Source organism: Protopterus annectens, chromosome 1.part1 (genome assembly GCF_019279795.1).
Source record: "Protopterus annectens isolate FY-2018-M chromosome 1.part1, PAN1.0, whole genome shotgun sequence".
NCBI lineage: Eukaryota > Metazoa > Chordata > Ceratodontiformes > Protopteridae > Protopterus > Protopterus annectens.
Genome location: NC_056726.1, coordinates 1851505337 through 1851528512, shown reverse-complemented (window position 1 = coordinate 1851528512; position 23176 = coordinate 1851505337). Strand labels below are relative to the sequence as shown.

At 38.9% G+C, this 23176-nt stretch overlaps 1 protein-coding gene across 3 annotated transcripts in view; it reads left to right on the top strand.

Annotated features, from left to right (window-relative positions):
- DAAM2 (dishevelled associated activator of morphogenesis 2) overlaps positions 1-23176 on the top strand; it is a 3932565-nt gene that overhangs the window by 1437168 nt on the left and 2472221 nt on the right. For all 3 annotated transcript variants that reach the window (XM_044084849.1, XM_044084851.1, XM_044084855.1), the window contains exon 6: positions 6352-6685. In XM_044084849.1, the coding sequence (XP_043940784.1) occupies positions 6352-6685 (334 nt within the window). The remainder of the gene's footprint in view (positions 1-6351; positions 6686-23176) is intronic.

Genomic DNA, 23176 nt, shown 5'->3' with positions numbered 1-23176 from the left:
GAGGATTCCATTGCTGCAGTCCAATTTACCTCCCTCCTTCCCTCTGTGTTTAGGGGTGGTTGTGTAGGTGAGTTTACCTGCTTATATTTTTGTATATATTGTTCATGTTTTGGTGCAGGTATTTTGGGCCTTGTCTTTTTAGGGTCTTCTGACATCTGGGGCAAGAAAAGACTGAGGATATGACGCCGGTCATGCGCATTAGTACCCTGACGTACTGACGTCAGTCTAATGCGCCCTGACCGACGTCAGCCTTATACTCTGGTATTCGGGCCGACTGGATGCGGACTATACCCAATAGTAAGGACTGCAGCAATGGAATCCTCGAACATCTACATTTATGGTAGGTACAAAACTGTACTTTAAACCTCCTGTCAGGCCCCCCATAGAACCCTGGGACTTGACTTTGGTACTTCACTTGTTAACAAGCCCTCCTTTCGAACCATCTGATTCATGTGATATAAAATTTTTATCATGGAAGACTCTACTTCTAGTAGCACTTACCTCAGCGAGATGAGTATCTGAGTTGCAGGCCTTGAGTGTCAAGACCTTACTTGAACTTCCACAGGGATAGAGTGTCCCTTCGTACTCACCCTTCCTTCTTGCCCAAGGTTATTTCTGTTTTTTCAGTTAACCAATCTATTGACCTGCCGGTTTTCTTCCCTCAGCATTCAAACAGAGGGGAGTATCTTTTGCACACCGTTGATGTTCATAGGCAGCTTCATTTTTATTTGGACAGGACTTAATCTTTCAGGAAAACAGATCAATTGTTTGTGGCCTTTGCGGGACCCAGATTGGGTAAACCTGTCTCCAAAGTGACTCTATCCTCCTGGCTTAGAAATGTCATTACCTTCATCTACCATCAGAATAACCTATCCTTACCTTCCAGAATAAAAGCTCATTCTACTAGATCGATGGCTACTTCTGTGGCTTTTCATTCCAGAGCCTTTATGGATGATATCTGCGCAGCAACCACTTGGGGAAGACCTCATACCTTTATCACTCATTACAAATTGGATTTGGCCTCCAGGGGACGAGCATCTTTAGGTTCTATGGTGCTCAGGAATATCCTTCCTTAGGGCCACCCAGGACTCTAGTAGCTGAGGACTCGGTCCTATCAGTAAGGAATGAATAAAGATTTACAACATCAGATAAAGAAGTTATGTCTTACCGTAACGTTCCATCTGTGTTGTAGATCTTTATTCATTCATTACTTCCCGCCTTCCTTCCCCCTGTCTGGACTCCTGGTGGACTTTAGGAACTCCTGGTTAAGGTATTTTGCTCAGACAGAGCCTCCTACTGTTTCTCTTACTATCTCTGTAATATAGGGGCAGGCAAACTCGATCTGGAGAGACTATGAGAGGGGCATTATGGGTAGGTCCTAGATGAGAGTTTTTGGCTGGCACGAGCTTGAAAACGGCCGTGCCGGTTCCGATGATGGAACCAAAGTCCTATCAGTAATGAGTGAATAAAGATCTACAACACAGCTGGAATGTTATGGTAAGACATAACTTCTTTTTTCCTTACAGAGATGAGTTGTTGATGGAAAATGGCATTATTTCCAAAGGTCCTAAAATTGTTGTTCCTGCTTCCTTACAACAAGAGTATATCCAGATTTTACTTTGTGGTCACCCAGGTTCCGAAGGGTCTGTATTATAAAGTCAAAGCTTTAGGTAACTGAATACCTAAAGCTCGACACTTAAACAGCGAAAGCTGTAAACATGGAACAGCCACTTCCGCCAATTCTTTCGTAGGGAAAGAATTTGCTTGGCCAGAGAAAAAAAAATTTCAAACCATAATCGAGTGGGGGGCTCCCCTCCCCACAACCCCCACTCCACCCCACCCTAACTAAATATCCCAACTCCGAGATCGCTCTACAGTGGAGAAAAGGGCAGAATCCCGATAATGGCCAAGCAAATTCTTTCCCAACGAAAGAATTTGCGAAAGTGGCTGTTCAATATTTACAGCTTTTGCTGTTTAGGTGTCAATCTTTATGTATTCGATTACCTAAAGTTTCGATCACCTAATATAGACCCGTTCCAAATCTACTAAGAGAAGGGTGAGAGGACTTGTGCTTTGGACTTCTCTAGCGAAAGACATTGATAGAGTACTTTCTTCCTGTTCACTCTGTACTAAACTGCATTTGCAAAAAGAGCCACTTCATCTAAGTCAAATCCCTGAACTACCTTGGTCTATAGTAACTACTGACATATTCGAGTGGAACAATCAACATTACTTAGTACTGGTAGACTATTATTCAAATTGGTTTGAGATCGATCTACTACCTACTCTAACTTCTACTGCAGTCATTACTAAGGTAAAACGCGATTTCTCAGTCCATGGCAGTCCACAGAAATTATTCTCTGACAATGGTACCCGATTTACCAGTCAATTGTTTCAGAAATTTTCAGAAGAGTGGGACTTTGTACATGTCTCTAGTAGTCCAGAATATCTGCAATCAAATGGACTTCCTGAACGTGCAGTACAGAGTGCAAAGCAATTGCTTGAGAAGTCAAAGTGTGATAATACCAATGTTTTTTTTGAATTTACTCAATCTCAGAAAAATACCCCGTGACGATATACTTGGCTCACCTGCTCAGAAACGTCTATCCAGGCAAACCAGAACAACATTGCCTATCAGTTCTAGTTTATTGAGATCTAAAGCTAAACACAACAAAGCCATTAGAGCCCAATTATTTAAAAAGCGTTCTTTTTCAAAAGTCCAGCTATGACAAATCGAGCAGATTTCGTCGTCCATTGAAAGAAGGAGAGAGAGTGAGGATAAAAACAGCTAAAGGTTTCAAATGGATTGGTCAAGTAATGAGTATATGTGCAGAACCAAGATCCTAATTTGTTAAATCTGAAGGTGTGGAGTACAGGAGAAATCACAGACATCTTCCTGTAGCAGAACCGACATCATAGCATTGTTCCTATGACAAAAACTCAGAGCAATCCAGATGATATTACTGTTCCAGAATGTGTCTTGACTCTTGATACTACTCCGGCAGATGGTCCCAAGATTCCTAAGATTGAACATTCAGCAGAGACAATTCCAGTTGCTAAACCAGTCCCCAGATTTTATGGCACACGGTATGGTCGCATCTCAATGCCTAGTGTGTAATACATAGCATCTTGGACATAGTTGTATATATGTACCTAGCTTACTATAATTGCATGATGAAAAATTATTCTTGTGTAAATTGCATATTTATTAATACCAGTGACAATGTCTGACTCATTTCTCAAAGAGGGAGGATGTAGAATAACAGGTGTGATGTACCTTTAGGAAGCATTTCTAAGTCTGTGTGTGCATATAAATTCCAAGCACGTGTTATCTTCAGTGTCATTTTGAAGGTATTGCCAAAGTGTTAACATCTCTGTGCATGATAGCTAGTTTGTATATAAGTTAAAGTTACTCAGCTTCATTTATGAGTTTGTATATAATAAAGCTGCTTTAACAAGAACCCACAACGTTCGCCTGTTTCTTCCTGACCTGGGTAGCGACACTTGTGAAATCTACATGTCTGGTACTCGGGTAAAACACCCACCAGGGCTAAAATTTCTTTCAGTGTTTTTTTTGACAGTTGTGTGCATCAGTGTCTGCAAATGCCATGCAGGCCTTATTCACTGTCAGATGACATGACAGCAATCTGGACAACTCATTCCAGGGTGAGATATCCTTCTCTACACAGCTCTTGAATGCTTTCAGATAAGCCTCCACATCATCATCTTAACCAAGTGTCATTATAGGATTACTAGTCCACAAAGTTTTCACCTAGGTCTTGCTGAATTGAAGTTAATTTTTGTTCCAAATTAACCAAATGCTGGTCAAGGATGTATGACTTTTACTTTAAGGCTGAATTAGTTTTAACAAGTTTTGGAAGTTGTTGGAATAGTAGTTTCAGTGCCAGTTGCATTATTTTCTGCCTGTTTTTTTAAGAGTTCCTGTCAGTGGTTGTAGCAGACTTCATTAGGGCTTTAATTATTTTACTCCGTTTTGGAGCTGAACACAATATATATAGCCCACATAAAGATGATATAAAGGTGCAAGTCACAAAGTTAATATGACCATCATATGCTAGCACAAAGACTTAATAGAATAGTCTATTTTCATTCACAGTCTAGTTTAGAAGGTCCTCACTTGAAGGCAGCAAAGTCCTGCCACACCCACAAGAAAGAAAAAAAAAAAAGCTGTGGTGCATCTTTTCTCTTCTTCCTCACTGGGAGTATGTGCCCCATTCAAAGCACTTCATATATAGATGAGTAGCACAATTTCTGCATTTTAGATTGTTATCAATATCAGGGATCAAAAATTTGCCAAAACTTCTCCACCATTTGTGATGGTTCTTTTGTTTTCATGAACATAATAAACAGAGACCATAAGTTGCATTACTAAATAACACTTTGATGAATGATAGCACATAAATATAGTTAAAACATAAATGGGAAATTATTTGCTTCACTCTAAAAACAAATAGCAATATCTGCAGTCTTTTTTCTCACTGAGTTTTCTTGAACCAAAAACAAATATAACAGTTCATAGCAGTAGCTTTACTTTGTGCAAATTAAGAAGTAATTCCTCTGTCCTTCAGGTGCCTGTATTCCATAACAAGGCAAATAGCACTGTATTACAAAAGGCCAGCAGTGACTTCTAGAATTCCTCTGGCTTTCTTATGCAAGTAGAAGAAATCCAGTTCAGGCTGTTGCAGACTTCCTCAGGGAAAAGAGGCTTCTCTTCCACAGTCTCAGTTGGTCCTCTCCTTCTACCCAAAGTCCCTGGGACTCCTTCCAGAATTCCCTCTGGGATTAGAGGCATGCAAATCTAACTTCATTACTGAGTGATAAACTTAATGTACAGACTGGAAGAGCTGTCCCTCACTAACAGCTATGCCTGTTTTCTGCCTGAAGACTCTGCATCTGCCTTCTGTCATGCTCCCCCAGTGTGTATGCTCAGTTTAGCAGTGACATACCTTTCTAATGTCATGTTCCAGTTGTGCTGAGCGCTGGCCTAGCAGTCACTGTATTATTGACTTACCTGGGCAAAGAGATGCTTGTGTATTGCACTGGTATGATTGCCTACTGCTGTTGTACTTGTAAAAACCTGTAAAATCAGTTTTTTTGGCTTTAAAAATAATTCCTTTGTAAAATTCACCTTTCTTTGTGTACCACACGCTTGCCACTGTTCACTTACATCATCATGCCTTGCAGTGGGATGACACAAGGTTGGAGTACACGTGCTTCCAATTCTGCCTTGTTGATGTTAAAAAAAAAAAAAAAAAAAAAAAAAAAAAACAGGCATATGCACAGTGCCAGCTTTTAATGAATACAACTGTATTCTTTAAATATTATAATTGTCTCAAGTGTCCCATATTTGATTGCATTTTTTCTTAATGTTGAAAGTCTACTTTATGGTGCAGCCCCCTCTTATTGTTGAAAGTCTACTTTATGGTGCAGCCCCATCTTAAAGTGATTAAGCCCCCCCACTCAAAAAATAAATAAAAAATAAAGAATGATATACCTATTTCCCCTTTAAGCAGAAAATATTTTTTCTTCAGGGAGATTGCTATGTCATGAACTTTACATTTTGAGTATCCTCTGTGAAGTTCAGAGACATCATGTAGAAGTGAAGCTGTGCAGGCTTCTGACCTGATTAAGAGACATTCAGGTATGCCCATAGGAGTTGTGTAGCAGAAATGGGTATTGCCTTGGCTGTAGAATCTTTGCACAGTCCTATTTTTCATATAAAATCATCAATTTAAGTTGGTGTGCAAAAGCCACTAGTTACCAGTGACTTTCCATTTCGCCAGGTTGCACAGGACCTTTAAGGGTATGAAATAAATTATGTGTGCTTTTTGTTAGGATTATTGTACAAGTGAAATTGCCGGGTTTTTTTAAATGCAAGGTACAGACTGTGTTTAAATGCATTTAGCTTATTGAATTAGTATTGATATTGAAACAGCTGAACTTAATTTGTTTCATACTGTCTTATACTTCAGCTGGGATTCTTGTTTTATTGTAGTTGTTTGGAGGCAGTGTGGTTTAATTTTATTGTTTTACTTGTCTGTTGCCGTGAATATTATATGTTTTACATGATCAGTTTACTTAAACATAAGCTGCTTATGTCTGTTATTTTGAAAGTAAGTTTTCCTTTGAAGGACTCAAGAAATAAGGTAACACATTTTGGTATTATTCTAATAAAACTGATTTTGTATCTTAATTATGATATCGTGTCCCCCAGAAGTGGTTATAAAATGCAGGATTGAATTCAGTTTCTGTTTATAAAAGTGGCTTTGCCATCAGTGCAAATAAGTGATCTTTGATTTTGCTTCTGATCCATCTATTGTCACTCCATAGGTTTGTCATCAGATTTATCGAGCTGGATGGACTAACATGCCTTCTGAATTTCCTCAAGAGCATGGACTATGAGACTTCAGAGAGCCGGATACACACATCCGTTATAGGATGTATTAAGGCACTGTGCAACAATTCACAGGGGAGGGCACATGTTTTAGCTCACCCTGAAAGTATCAATATCATCTCACAGAGTTTAAGAACTGAAAACCTGAAGACAAAGATTGCAGTACTTGAGATATTGGGTGCTGTTTGCCTGGTCCCAGGAGGGCATAAAAAAGTGCTTCAAGCAATGTTGCATTATCAAGTTTATGCAGCGGAAAGGACACGATTTCAGGCAAGTGGACAGTCACAGCAGCAGGAAGTTGTTTTTCATTTTCCAATGAATGACTATATTTGCCTGAGTATGATGGTTTATTATCTATAGGTCTGCCTGTTACAGCATGCTTATAATGTGTTTATTGCCCATTTATATTTTAAGCCCAGATACTGTACTTATTACTGTGAGATTGTTCATTGAAGTGACATAAGATTTGGTGTTTGTAAGTCTGTATCCCAGTATAAGAATTATAGTATTTTTTTTTTGTGCAGTGACCAGTTTAAAACTTGAATATGTATGAGTTATGAAAAAAGGGAGATCAGGTGATCAAATGAAGTGCTGTTGAAAGGCTTGTTCCCACGTAAAGCCAAAACTGCAAATGTGAACAAAACAAATGTGATAGCATCTGAGTAGGTTGACTGGGAAATACTTTCTACAGCTCGCACTAGAAACAGAATTAAATGAAAACTATGAAAAGTTATGATTTTTTATGTTGAAACTTTTCATGTGAATGCGGACCAGTAACACTCAGTTGTCAGGGTGCAGTCTTGCAGCTGTTTCTTTTTTTTTCCTTTCCTTCTGCTGTCAGCAAGTTTTTACTTTCATGGGAGAAACAAAATAAAAAAAGTTCTTTGAAGTGTAGTGACATTTCTAAAACACTACATTCGTACCTTTATGTATCATGGGTATACTTCATACGTTTGCAGTTTTGGAAGTGTGCTTAAGGCACTTTTTATTAACTTCTGTACTGTAAGCATGGTGCATTCTACATTCTGTATAGCTGTGGTACATTTTCACATTCCATAATGTAGAACTGTATTTGAAACATACTAAGTGAGCAAAATGGCAGGTGATGACTGTAATGGTTCAAGTATAAAATAGAAAAACTGTCTTGCTCAAACCTCAAGCACATGTTCTTTCCTTAAACACAAATAACTCTCAACCTCTTCTGGACAAAGCCTAAAATGATGGGGGGGGGGACAAATACGGACAGATTTTAAATGTTGCTCTTACAACCTTAGAAAGTTGATAGAATGATAGGTTTTGCATTAGCATGAATTTTATGAAGGATGTGGAGTCTTAAACTCAAATGTTTGTCATTATTTAATGACGTCAATTCTCAGCTATTTGCCAGAAAAGTACAGATTTTAGGAGGAACACACCAAAAATATGAGGCAGAAATCTGGACATTCTGCGAAAATCTGTACAGTTGAGAGGTATCAAACACAGACACACAAAGAACTTCCCTGTCTACATTGCATTTTCCTGCTGTCATTACCAGAACTTGCCCACTTCCTAACGGACAAGTGTTAGTGGTGATACTGGATGGAGTCCACAGCCCACTCCACCACTGTTATTTTATTTTATCTTGTTTTGTTGACTGAGATGTCCAGCTGGGAAAAACAAATTTTAACTTTGGGCCCATGGATAAAACTCCACAAGAAGACATACAATGAAAATGTATGTTTACATTTTTGAACAGTAGAAAATAACACTACTAAAGTACTGACTGTCAACAGCAATACATGTAGCATTCCCTGTTCATATAAATGTGCAAATACATACAGTTTGTTCATGAAAAACAAATTGTGTACAGTGAATGGAAGCAGTTTAGTGGTAATGTGTGTAATCTGAAGCTTGCTTTAACTTTAATAACAGCATGGAATGAAAAGTAGTAGAAGAGTGGCATATACAGGAAATGCCAATGTATAATATAAGGTCAGACCACAACTAAATTGAGGAGAAATATAAAGTAGTGCTAAGAACAAATGTTTATATGTAATGGACAATAATGAAATATGTGGCCCAAGCCTACCATTTGCCAGCAGCCAGTTGAGTAATGCCGAGAACAAGTCACCAGTGTTGCAATGGCAGTTGTATATGGAGAAGAGCTGGAAAGTGAGTGTTTTATTTTTAATTGCTTTCTCCGTCTTTTCCAAGTTTGTGCAGTCTCAGAGTTAATTTATTGTTTGGGGTTCTGGAGGCGTGCCTCCTCACTGGGGAGGGTGTGTATGTGGAGCGGAGCTCGTCCTCATTAAGAAAAAATAAATGTTTTGTGTATTATGACATTGAAAGTGGTACTGTTTAAATTAGTGGCCTCCCAAGGTTTTAGATGTTTTTTGGTCAGATAATCTGGTGTCAATTAAGAGAGATGCATTTTATAGTAAACCCAGTAAATGGTGGTAAAGAGAGAAAGAGGATGCTTCAAAGTGATGATTTTAGTAACAGAAGCAAAGCGATACTAATCATTGATGGTCAGACAGAGCAAAAATTAAATGAGATAGGTACTGACATACCTCTCAACCTGGAAACATCAAAAATCTGGACAAAGGCCCATGAAAAATAGGTACAAATCTGTGTGCTGGTTAATTTGCATGCATAATTATGTAGCTCCACCCACTCCAATGGAATTGTGGGATACTGACTTTTAAATGCAAACTGAACAGACAATCAAGTCTCACTACTGCAGCCAGATAGCTCTCAGAGCTAGTAGAGGGGTGCATTAAGTTAAGTAACAGGTAGTATGTGTATACATGTGTGTGTGTGTGTGTGTGTGTGTGTGTGTGTGTGTGTGTATGCATTCTGCAATAGTGCAGTGGACTGGCATCTCATACAAGACTGCTTCTGTGTCTTATAGTTGCTACTTGCTGGAATAGGCTGTCTCCCCTGTGACTCTCTAAAGAATAATATGTGTATTATAAAATGAATGAATAGCATTGCCATGGGGATAAATCCAGTGAACTCCAAGTATACACTATTGCACAACTTATAGCACAGTAGTCTAATATCACAGCCCCCCCCAAACACCTCCCTCCCCAGCACAAAAAAGTAACATTGTATATGCACTGTGAAGAAGAATGTTTCATCACTAAAAAATCTAAGCATGGGGAAGCAGGGAGTAGGTCTGTATTATGCAGGTTGTGTCACGGGCATCAGCAATTATCCTGGGGCTTTTTCTATTATTTCTGGGAACATATCATCAGACGTAACCCCTTAAAGATGGTCAGACATTTGAAAATGCACAAGTTGTAATTCATCTTAAAAAGACAGGGAAATACAGTACAAACAGAAGCAGCAGAATTAGTAGAATGAACTAGTATCAATTCTTCCTTAAAATGTTACTTAGTCCATATGCCTATAAAAATGCCCACATAAACAGAGCTGGTATAATAAAGCAATTGCTTAACTTTGGTACTGAAATTTGTACTGCTCATTTGAAAGACCATTGCATTTGAAAGATATCAGAAAATCAGCACATAAACTATAGACAGAATAACACAGCAAAAATTGATAACATTCTGTTTGCAGTGCACAGTGTTTTTTTCTAGATGTTCTAACTTTCCTTCACATTACATAATTATTAACTGCTTTCTGCTGTAATTTAACAGAATATGTAAAGTAAAATGCTTTGAGATTTGGTAACATAAATGGGACAGTTTCCAGAAGAGCTGCTGTCAGTGTAAGTCTGCTCTAATTCCTAGACTTGTTCTCAGTGTTAAGTGGCTTACTTTGATTCCATCTGTAAACAAACTTTTACCAGGTGCCAGATTCCAAAAGATCTGCACTTAGCCTGTTATCAGTGTAAGTGGTCACTTGCACTGAGCACAAATCTTTTGGTATCAGACCTTCTGTTTTATAATCTTCCTAAATCCACATGTTTGGAGAATACTTACACTGATGTCACACCATGTCTTAGCTACTGTACACAGTGTACTCAAGCCAGTGTTGTGGAAGTTGATACAGTGAGTGCTAAACTTTGTATAATCAATAAAATGCAGTAATAGAGAAGACAAAGGCTCTTTCTATGATGTACAGAGTCACTGTGCCATTATTTGTGTAGCTGTTGAAGATATTTTAGACAGCTGAACTTGAGACACTTTTCACTTTATGGTTCTGGTTACAATTACTGATTAGAACTCATGACAATATAAAGTGCTTTTCCCAAACAGATCTCAGTAAGACAAACTGAGGAATACACATGATTTCTATTAAAGTACCAGTGACACATACTTAAGTAAAATGTTTAAGCACCTTTCATTTTCATTATCTGATAGTCAGGGCTTGAAATATCAGCCTGTGGACCTCAACAGTAAAATTCCTTGCTGTAATCAAGTTTAAAAAATTTGTTTCACATCTATTCCAAGAACTCACCTATTGTGGGGACATACACCCCAACCCAGGACCAAACACAACAAACATCCCATTCACCAATCAACACAACCCCTTAATCCATAGACCTCTTTCTTAATCTAAACATTAGGAGTATCCTTAACAAAGTCCATGTCCTTCATGCCCTATTATCTGTATACAAACTGATATTGTCCTATTAAGTGATACCTGGCTAAAACCCGAAATCCACAATAACGAAAGTACAGCCCCAGGATATAATATAATTTGCAGAGATAGACTAGGCAAAGGGGGTGGGGGGGTAGCCATAATGTACAAAGACCACCTCATCCCCAAATAACCTGATATTACCCTACCAGAACTCAATAATGCAGAACTAATTATTACCAAATTTCAAATAAACCCAAATAATCATAATAATATCATTGGTTGCTACATCCCCCACGAAATAATATCACTACCTTAGAAAACCTACTTGAATACATCTCTACCACTTTACCCCAAGAAAATATCTTGCTTGGTGACTTTAACATAAACTGGCTTAACTGTTCAAGCCAAACTCCACTCACCCACATCAACCTCCAAGGCTTTACCCAAGTTATCACTTCCCCCACCATGAATGACAAAAGATCAAAACACCAATCTATAGTGGACTGGATAATCGTATCCCACCCATCCCTTGCATCCCAAACCGGATGTCTACCAGACATTCTGAGTGACCACCAACTAACATACCTAGTAAGAGCCAAATCTCTCCAGATAAACCATGTAATTCTAAGAGAAGTCAGAAATAAGAAAAGCTTTAACCCTAATGACTTCATCATTTACCTAAGGTATTGTAACTGGACCCCTCTTAATCAATTACCCTTAGAAGAGGCAGTAATGTACTTTAATAAAACCTTCATACAAACTTTTGACCACCACGCCCCCTCCAAAACCACAAGAATAAAAACTAAATATGCACCCTGGCTTACTAAACCCACCAGAACTATTCTCTTAGAAAGGGATAAAGCATGGAACCAATATCACAAAAACAAAACCCAACTAGACAAATTGAAATACTTAGAACTGAGGAATAAAGCCAAAAATGCATTAAAATGGACAAAATCAGCTATTACCAAAACCTACATGAAAAATATGCAAAAAACCCTCAGAAGGCAATCAACTCTGTATTGCAACCGGGAAAAACAACAACCCCTCAATCACAACTGAGAATAACCATGATAACATCCCTACCCAGTTTAATAGATATTTTACTGAGACAATCCAAGCCCTAGTAAATAACCAACTGAATACTACACCCCCCCCCCTTCCTCAACAAACACACCAAGTACAACAGAACCACCCACCACTTTACCTTTCAACCAGTATCAACCAAAATAATTCAAAAACTTCTACTAAAGCTCAAACTCACCACTCTGGCTGCTGATAACCTACCCACAGAATACCTCCAAATAGCTGCACCAGCTATAGCCTACCCTGTTAGAATCCTCATCAATAGGTCAATCTCCGAATGCAAAGTGCCACACATATGGAAAACCTCCTATATAATACCATTACACAAAGGAGGTAACTTCTTTGAATTCAACAACTACCGCGTCCTATTGCTATTTTATCACCCTTATCAAAAATCTTAGAACATACACACACAACTCATGAACTACCTTCAGAAAAACAATTTGCTATCCAAAAACCAACATGGCTTTAGACCCTTTCGTAGTACCACCACCGCACTACTAGCATTCACTAACAGCATTAACCAGCACAGAAATAATGACCAACTAGTCTCTGCCATATTCTTAGACCTATCTAAAGCATTCAAGTATGGTAGATCATAACAACTTCTCCATACTCTATCTACCCTAAAACTCAGTTTCTCCTCTTTCACATGGTTCAAGAGCTATCTATCAAGTCGCCAACAGGCTGTAAAATGGCAGAACCAAATATCCTCTTTACTACCAGTATCCCTAGGTGTCCCACAAGGCTCCATCCTTGGTCCACTGCTTTCACTCTAATCACCAATCAATTCTCATCCTCCATACCAAAAGCCACAATAATTCAATATGCAGATGACACCAGTATCATATGTGTCGCCCCAACACTCAAACACCTCCACTTCCAAACACAAGAATGCTTCTCACAAGCTGAAACCTGGCTTAGTGACCACCAGCTCATACTTATCCCATCTAAAACCAAATTACTCCTCTTCACCCTTTATAGAGACTTCCCTCATTCAGACAGCTTCACTATCACCTCTAATAACAAAATTGTTATTACCCCAACTACCCACATCAAGCTATTAGGCATAGAAATAAACAATCACCTAAGTTTGACATGCATATTGCTCAAACTGTAAAAAAGGTTCACAAAAAACTTGGGCTCCTTTATCGTAACAAGCAATTTCTCTCCAAACAATCCAAAACCACAATAGCCAGGGCACATCTACTATCCACCCTCCTCTATGCATCCCCAGTATTTACCAACCTCCATAAAACAGAGCTATCCAAACTAGAAACCTGCTATAATAAAATAGCTAAATTTGCAACTGAATCAGCATACAGAACACACCACTGCATTTTTCTCAAAAAACTGAACTGGTTGGAGTTCCCTCAACTACTTCAACTCAATCAACTATCACTAGCACATAAGTTATACCATCACTTACAAAAGATTCCAGCCCTCCAAAACCTAATACACCCACACACCACATCAAGAACCTTGAGATCAAGCACCCTTAACCTCCTTGAAGTTACAAGACATAACAATAAGGCAGGCAAATCTGTCTTCAGCTGCTACATTTTAAAACTCTGGAATTCCCTACCAGCCCAAATAACATCAAATAACTCAACAACACAATTCAAAAAATTACTAAAAACCCACCTCACCGACAACTGGTTATGCTCTTGTCTTGCCCCTGGGTAAAGGCTGAATTACTAGAAATATATACACACATTGGCAATGATAAGTTTAGCTTCTCACATGTAACTGTCTGCTTTTATTAATATGAAATATCTTAACTCAGGATCTAGTTCCTCACATTTAATTGTCTTCTTCTATAAGTTAAAACATTATAAAAATATATGCAGTCCTGCTAACTACTGTTATATCCTACTGTATAAGGCTGTAATATACTGCATGTGTTGAATGTATACATAATGTATTATAGTGTTAGAGAGGTTTACTGTCTGAAAACTAAGAACTTGTAAACTGTCCATACTTACCTATGATTGTTAAATCCTTTGTATATGTAATCCACCATTTTTATTAACTTGTTCATATATGATAATGCACTTCATATGTAACTGGAGCTTTTCTCCCCGGGCTTCCGCTGAAAATGGACATGTGTCCAGACGGACTTTCCCGGTTAACAAATGTAAAATAAAATAAATAAATAAATAAATATTCACCCAGATATTCTAGTAAATAATACACAAACGCACACGGGACATTTGTATTCAGTTTTAGAGTTTGCCATTTGTGATAGTCCTCTAATGAAAAAAAAAACTGCAGAATAACAGCAGTTTCAGAAAATGTTCAACATAATTCTGAGTGTCCGCCCGCCCCTGCTAATATAAATCTGAACCGTTCAACGTACAAATGTACATAGAGATAAACAAAGAGTACAGACACAATCCGAGCAGCTCAACATAAAAAAAAATAATAAACTGCAGAATAACAACAATTTCAGAAAATGTTCAACATAATTCCAAGTGCCCACCCCTGCTAATATAAATCTGAACCGTTCAACGTACAAATGTACATAGAGATAAACAAAGAGTACAGACACAATCCGAGCAGCTTAACATGTGACAAGTACATCTTAGTGACTGTTTTTTCTTTTTCCTTCAAAAGTACAAAAAGTTATTCTGATGATTTTTTGAGTCAATATTAATTACCTTGGTTGTTAGAAAAAAATCTTAATTAATGTGTGCTAGGCACTTTCAATTGTAACAGAGTGAAAAGTTGTTTTTGAAGACACAAAATAAAGAACGTTCTTTGTAGCAAGGTACAGGTGAGTGGTTTGGGGCCTCTTACCTCTCAGCCGCTTAATGTGAGAAATCTGGACAAAGCCAAAAATAATGTGGGGGGAGGCAAAGGCCCAGAATCAGTGACAGATTTTATACTCTGCTCTTATCAGCTTAGAAAGATGCTTGATTGACATGGTTTGCTTTAGCATACATATTCCGGAGTATACAAAGTCTGAAGCCCAAATGCCTATAATTATTTAGGGATTTCATTTCTTCAGTAGTTCACCAGAAAATTGCAAATTTTACAAGGGAGAGACCAAAAATATGAAGCAAAAATGTGGGCATTCCTTGAAAATCTGGACAGTTGAGAGGTGCCACCAGTGTGTGTTTGTGTTAATTTATCTGTTCCTTGAGCTGGTATAAGTACAGAAAATAAATTTGCCTAAACAGGCAAGGCAGATGTTCATGGAATGTAACCAAGAAGCCTCACATAATATGCAGTTTGGTCTTCATGTTTACCGGGAACGGCAGGAAATAAGCTAAGGAGTAGAACATGAAAGGTCTGTAAATAATTATGCAACATTCAATTACTTTTTTTTTTTTAAGAATTCTGCTGAGTATTCCTCAAAACATCAAGAGATTCATAATGTATAGCACTTTGAACAACTGTGAATCTGAAAAAAAATCAGCGTAACCCATAAAGTCTCTTACCTTATCAGTAAACAAAGTTATGCAAAAGTAGAGGATTCAGCAGGGACGAAGAATACTCAAAATTAGAAGCTACATGTTTTCTAGCATAGCCTGTTGTGAACTTGGCATCTTGAAAACAGACAAGTTTTCATAAAATCATAAATTGAATGCCATGCGGCTTTGTGCAAAGCACATAACTCTTATTTCCCCAACTGTCCATCATAAGGAGAGTTGCTTCCACAGACCTTCCCAGATACGTTGTCGGCATACATGCATTCATGGTGCTGGTAGATCTTGCTTTATGATTTACTGATCTAGTTCATGCAGTTGCAGTTCAGTGTGGAATAGCTGTCAGTATAACTGAATGAGCAGTGTATTCAGTAAAGTAATGATGATCCTTTATGCAATCTTTGAATGCTCAGCATCAGATATCATAGCAGAGCCCTCCGCCAAATTCCGACAGGCAGTCTATTTCATGAAGCTGACGCCCTCACATGATGACTTCAGCAACAATTTGGAAAAAAAAAAAAAAACAGGTAATTCGGGAATTGAAGGGGCCACTCGGGAACTCGTGCCCCCCCCCCCATTACTTTGCCCTCAAAACTGGTAAATACCGAGGAATTTCGTACAGCTGAGAGGTTTGATGATGACTTCTAAGAGGGATGAGTTATAGTGAAGTGAGTAGCAGCATATAAAAATACAATAGCATTAATAGTGTGGGCACTGATGGCATAGAATGATGCACCATCCAGAAAAGCATACCTAGCTAATGGTGTTCTGAAAGACTTGATAAGGATGAAGACAGTTTTGTAGCTCCACAAGAATATGACTTTACAAACTTAAAATGGTTATGGAAGGACTTTTTTTACTGTCCTAACATGGAGTTATGTGATAAATTGGGGTAATTAATTCCATTGTGTAAATCATATAAGAATTACATTTTAATTTCTGAACTAAAGTAAATCATCTCTTGCAACTTTAGCTGCTATTTCAAGAAAAAAAAAAAGTGTTGCGCCTCCTTAAACAGCCCTCCACACCACCATAGTCCATTCCATTTTGGGTGTTGCATTGGGGGTGTGGGTTGACAATCCCCACATTACCCCACTGTCAACAATCCTCAGAATGGCATTGATGGGTACCTACCTTGACAGGGTGTTGTCTCCAGTGTTATCTTCCACGTCCCTTTACAGTCCTCTCACTGAACCCGACACCATGCTTACAGCTTGGAACTATAGAGCCATCTCCATTTCATACCAGAGACATGTATTCAATCCTGGGGAATGGAGCTTGAGCTGACATAAGCTGTTGGTGTAGTCCGGTATTTTCTATGCAGTATTCCAGAAGGAACCATAAAATGGTCATTTCTAAATGGGATTGCAGCCTATCATGATCTACCTAGGACTGTCCCCATTTACAGCATTCTGTTCTTTTTCCCGTATTACCTATACATGGGACTTTTAATATCCCAGTTTTTTTTACTCTAACCAGTGTGAATTCCATTTGTACTGACTAAATACTTTTTACTAAGCAACAGTGGTACTTTTTCAGGATGTTTTTGCAATGTTTTACGTCGTCCATGTGGGTATACTGTGCATATTTTCTTCCTCTGCCCTTGGTGCGGTCTTTGAGCACCACAATCTGGATGTTTGCCAGTGCACTGGGAAAGGGAGCCAGGAATTTGAAGTGAGGCCATCAGTACCATGACAGTATTGAGAAAAGAATGCAGTGGTTTTATATGTAGACTGAATGCTTTGGAGTCAAGCATGGTTAAAAAATGAATGTACAGCAAGTAGGTACTTGATAAGAAAATGATTCTTGACTCTGGAAGCCACTGTTGACTGAGGAAAATGTAAGAACAAAAGGATCAGTGGGCAAGATCCATTCCTTTGGGATGACTGTTACTGTAATTCTGGCATTACTTCATGATTTTTGTATGCTGGATTCTATTTTTGTATGCTAGATTCTGTTATGTACTTTTTTGTATTATACTTGTATGTTATTGTTTATTATTTTTGTATGCTAGATTCTGTTATCATGTACTTTTTTTGCGTTATACTTGTATGTTATTGTTTGTTATTGTAAAAAGTTTATTTTTAATGTTTCTTCTCTGTAATGGAGCTCTTCTTCCCGGGCCTCTGTTGAAAATGGGTTTCCCAGTAACCAAATGTCAAATAAATAAGAAAAATTTCAATCCCTGTTTGTATATGTTATTTAGTAGTCCAGCCTGCTGCGACTATATTTGGAAAGGTTTATTTTTGGAAATAATTCTGATACCAAATAAGCTACAGTAATAATTATGATTTCTTTGGGTAATAGAATATTGCAGTAAACCTAGGAATGTAAAATGTTAAGTCAGTATTCCTCAGCTTAATAACTCTTCCTAATTCTGTTTTATTTCTGTCAAATTAGACCTGCAGATGGATTTTGTGCTCCCAGGGTCTGATATGCTGCAGGTTGCGAAAGCAACGGCACTCTGAACTATGGGCACATCCACAGTATCACAGATGTTGCTTCTTGCTGTAATGATTTCTACATTCAACCCTTCTAGCCAGATAAATGTAGAAGAATATTACTAATTACCAAACCCTGAACTACCATCATAGCAGAAGTTCAATGCTCGTGTGTCGCTGCCAAATAAGATGCAATGTTGTGTAGACTAACTGCAGTTTTTTTTGTGTGTGTGACAAAATTTAAATTTATGTTGTCATTAGATTTTTCTCTATTTCCCGAACACCATATTAATGGATAGGAGACCCTAGGGTCTATTCTTTTACAAAATATTAAGCAAATTTTCAGCCTAGTAACTGCATAGACTTCAGATTATGAATAAATGCAATGTTTCTTCAACTGAAATTAGTCCTGTTCTGCTTTGCTTGTATTTATGTTAACTCTGTAAAGTTAACAAAGTGATTCTGTTCAAGGGCACCCTGGGGGTTGTGTCTAATTATGTGAAGTGATTAGTTAACTGTTTTACAAATGGATATTGAGGGTGCCAAATGCAGGACAGCTGATGAAGCTGTTTCCCTAAACCGTCTGTATTAAACTGTCACACGCACTTCTGAAATTTGTAGTAATTCTTTCTCTCCACTTCTTTGCAATATTGACTGTAGATTTTGCTGTTTTGTGTCTCTGACACTACCTTTGTAATAAAATGTTAATGTTGCTGTAGAGATACATATCTGTTATGCAGTCTATGCAGACTGAAGATGCAGAAGGTAGTGTATGCAGTGCATATTCATGTGATTATGTAAATAAATTTTGGACATCCAGTGTGATGAGGATGTTATCTTGCCTGCCGTACCACATCTGTTCCTTCTTTGCATTACCACACTTTTGAAAATTAGAATAGCAGTGAGATACAAAGGTTAGTCCCATGCATCATATTTCATTAGTGCATTTTTGATTTAATGTAATATCTGAGCATTGTTCAAAAGTCTGTCTTCTGCTGAACAGTGTCTGTCTGTTTGGTTCACTTTTGCATGCTACCTTACCACATATGTGTTAGGCAGTCACAGTTTCAAGTGTGAATGTCTCTGGACAGATCATATGAACATGTTCTTAAATTACTTCCCCTGCTTTGTGCTCTTTGCAGTTTAATAAACAGACTTTTGAGTGCCATTTCTTCTGGTAGCTTAAAAGAACGTCAAGACCAAGTTGCTTACCATTAGAGATCAGAATCAGCAAGTGAAGGAAGACTTTTGAACATTTTGGACATCATTCTAGACTACTTCTACACCACTGCAGGCTACTGCTTTTGATTTTCTGTTCTTTTTTTAAATGTTTTTGGTCCCCTCAGACCTCATTGATACTGTTCTGGCCCCCATGGGCCCATGTCCAAGCCGGGTATACAAGCATCCTCCTAAACCCTCCTCTTGACTTGCTCTGGTGTTCATCATGCCAGTCCTAGATCGTAAGGGCATCCTCGGGGCTTAGGCTTCTGTACTTCTGTCCTCTTTGTGTGTATGTTTGTTTTGTGAGGGTTATTTTATGTGCCCTACCTACTTTTTTGTTTCCTTGCCCCTCCACATTCACTGGTTGTATCCAGGACAAACTCTCCTCTTTGGACCACACCACCCCTTAACAGTGCATCACCAGCAAGTGCCCTCACATCAGGACAGGCATACCTATCCTTCCCTCCCCCTCTGTCAGTCGCTTGAGCCATTAATCGAACCAGGGTATGCTGGGTCATAGTTAGGGATTTATCCCTCTACGTCACTAGAGTGACTTTGTTTTCTGTGCTTATGTTCTGGTTTGACTTGAGTAAGCTGTGTTTGACTTTTGCTTGTTCTTTGCTGCAGTTTAAAGGAAACAATTTTTTTTTGTCAAGAATTGTATTACCTTATAGCAAAGTCCTTTCACTTGCACATGCTAAATTAGATTCAGAGAAGTAATACTTTTGTTTACGACTAAAATTGTTTTCTCATGGATTGCTTTGTTACCGTTTTCCTCTCTTTCAGAGGGCATTCCTGATTTGGACAAGTGTGGCCATTAGGGGAAAGCATGGAAAATGATGAATGTTTTGATATTCTAAGAGAAAAATATTTTCTGACTTACCTGCAAATGTTGTAGAGAATAGTGATGCTGCATTGGAAACATCTTAATATAATACAAACCTACTGAAACAATTAACACTATCTTTAACAGTAAATTTGAACATTTTTAGTCTGGTTGTAAGTGAAAACAGGTCATTTGCATTATTTGAGGGTGTAGTTTGTCTTGCACAAGCTTCTGTTTCAGTAAGAAGTGGGTGGTATTCATAGTCCGGAACTTCAACGCTATATAGCGTTTATCCATGAAGAGCACCACTATGTGTGTATGCAGATAAGCTAAGTGCAGTTTATTTGCTCTGAGTAAAGAAAAGAGAAGGCATTTTGAAAAGCATGCCTACTTACAGCAAAAGTATAAAGTACCTAAAGTTAAGCATTAAGTATATATGAAGTACTATGTGAAAGCCATAGGCTTTGTATTACTTCTTTTATATTTGGATTTTTGTGGATGAGTGCAGTCACATTTGAAAGACCTAAGCAAGCAGCAGACTGAGCAGTTTTTGTTAGTAATATTTTAAAAAATAAAGTGGTTTACAATGTTTTATAAAGGGTATTCCTATGTTGGCATCCTGTTGGTTACTTTAAAGAACAGAAGGGAGGAGAGAGGAAAGATGGAAAAAGGGGAAGCACAACAAAGAGGGAGACACAGCAGGACTACGTTAAGAGAGTTGTGATGGAGGAGGTGAGAGAGGAGGGACACGGTGTTTGTGGTGGGGGATAGTCCCTCCCTCTATTTTTATGTACTTTTTATATAAGAGAGTAGATTGGGTGGGAAGTAGGTAAGAGGGTGTTGGATAAAGTATAAGGGACGAAAGGGTGACGAAGTTTGGTGATAGTAGGAGTCCCCAGTCTACACAGCCCCAAATGTTATCACTGCCAGATAGTGGTGGTATTGATGAGATAGGGGCCTGTGGTGGTGCGGTGGTTGGCACCTACTGTGACAGCATGTCTTGAACACACCAAAGAGAGGACTTGTCTGGCTTAATCCATCTGTCCATAACCATCTCCATCATATCCTCAACTAAGTCCTGAAGCCCCCGTTCAGTAAGGCTTGCCAGGATGCCACATGCTGGGATGCCTGCAAGACCTATCCCACTGCCCCAACCTTGCAAGGATGTTGTTGAATTGGCAGAAGGTAAATGTTCCCTGACCTGGGAGGTACTTGCTTGCATTGATCTTGAGGAATTTGAATCTGTAAAAAATTAACACAAGTTGGACAGAAAGAAAATAAAAAAGGAGAAAGGAATGCGTAAGTAAAATAAGAAAAACAGAGAAAAATGAGGGGGACCAAAGGGAAAATACACATAATAAATTGGCACATTATGTTACACAACATTCAGTTTCTTACTTTAAACCATTTTTATTTTTATAAATCTATATTAAAATAAAGTAAAGTAGACTGTACAGGAAGTGCTTGTGCATACAAGGGACTACTGGCTTGGAAAGTGCACATTAGCTTCTGGTATCATTCAAAGGGGATCAGGTACCTGATAGCCTGGGATGACATGATTGACAAGCCAAGATGCTTTGCCAGAGATGGCCTGCATCTGTCTCCCTTGGGCTTCAGACTCCTGGCAAAAAGGCTCTTGCCTCCCTCATAGTGCCATTTTTAGGCAATGCCATGAGGTCAAAACTACCAACATGAAAATTCATCAAAACGTAAATTAAAGGTCATGCTGCTAAACGCTAGGAGTCTAAACACGAAACTGCACTCATTGCAAGCATTATTTACCCTGGAAGAAGCTGACATTTGTGCAGTCACAGAAACCAGGTTCAAAGCTGCGGAGAGTACCCCACCCATACCAGGTTACTCATCCTGTCATTCATTCAGACACCAAATCATGGGCAGCAAAACAAAAGGAGGTAGAGTTGTAATATATATATAAAAGACATACACACCTCTAGGCTGGTCAAACAGTATAATGCACAGGAAATACTCCAGGTGCAGTTAACAACTGACAAGACCACTATTCAAATCATAGCTAGCTACAGGCCTCCAACTCTGACTCAAGATGCCCACTCCACCTGTCTGGGCCTCTTCAAATCTATCAATATTCAGCCCTTTACCCTGATCCTGGGTGACGTTAACTATCCAACCATAGACTGGAAAAAATTCTCTTGCCAAAACACAAATGCGCAGAGATTCTTTGATTTCATCAATGCAAATACCTTGGACCAGTTGGTTGACACCCCCACAAGAAGTGGAAATATCTTGGACTTGGTATTAACCAACATGAGTAACCACTGCAGCATCCCTACAGTGTCATCGTCCCTAGTAAGATCTGACCACAAAGCAGTCACTTTCGAAGTTGTCATCTCCCCTGACCCCCCCCCCCCCAGCTAGGGTCAAACAAAAAAACTTGTCCAAAGCTGATTGCAACCTCCTGAGAGAAGATATAAACAGCCTCACAGCCTCCTCCTCCTTCACAGAAACTGGCAGATATGTCCAAACTTACACCAAAGTACTATATGAGCATTTATATAGTTGCATGGAATCAGGAATACCAGACAGGACAAAATCATCCTTCTCAAGGAAGAGTAAACCTCTCTGGTGGACAGCTACAATAAATGAACTCTATAATAAAAGGGAAAAATTGCTGTGGGGAAGAAGCAGGTGTCTAATTGGAAGCGATCTGTCTGTAGCCTGCACAAGCAAATACGAGCACTAGTGAAATCCTCCAAAGCAAACTTCGAGTCCAAACTGGCCACATCTACTATAGACAATTGTAAGGCTTTCTTCACATATGACCGCAATCTCAAGGGAAGCACCTAGATGTGCACAGAACTGGTGGTCAAGGACACCACATACACAAACCCTGTAGATATAGCCAACCTTCTGGCAGATAGGTTCAGTGAAAACTTCACTTCTCTGTCCCCCCCCCCCCATCAGTAAAACAGGACATCCCCAGTACCTGCCTCCCTCCCCTTATCTCTAGGGAGCAAGTCATCACTGCCTTCTCAAAGGCAAAAAATACAGCCTCAGTGGGACCCGATAACATCACAGGCTGCATCCTATATGAACTCAGGCAGGAACTTGCAGCACCATTAGGCACGCTATTCAACCAAAGCCTGAGTACCAGCTTCGTCCCAGCCGAGTGGAGGACAGCTACTGTTATCCCTTTGCACAAAGGTGGAGTGTCCACCGATCCAGGAAGTTATAGGCCCATCAGCCTAAC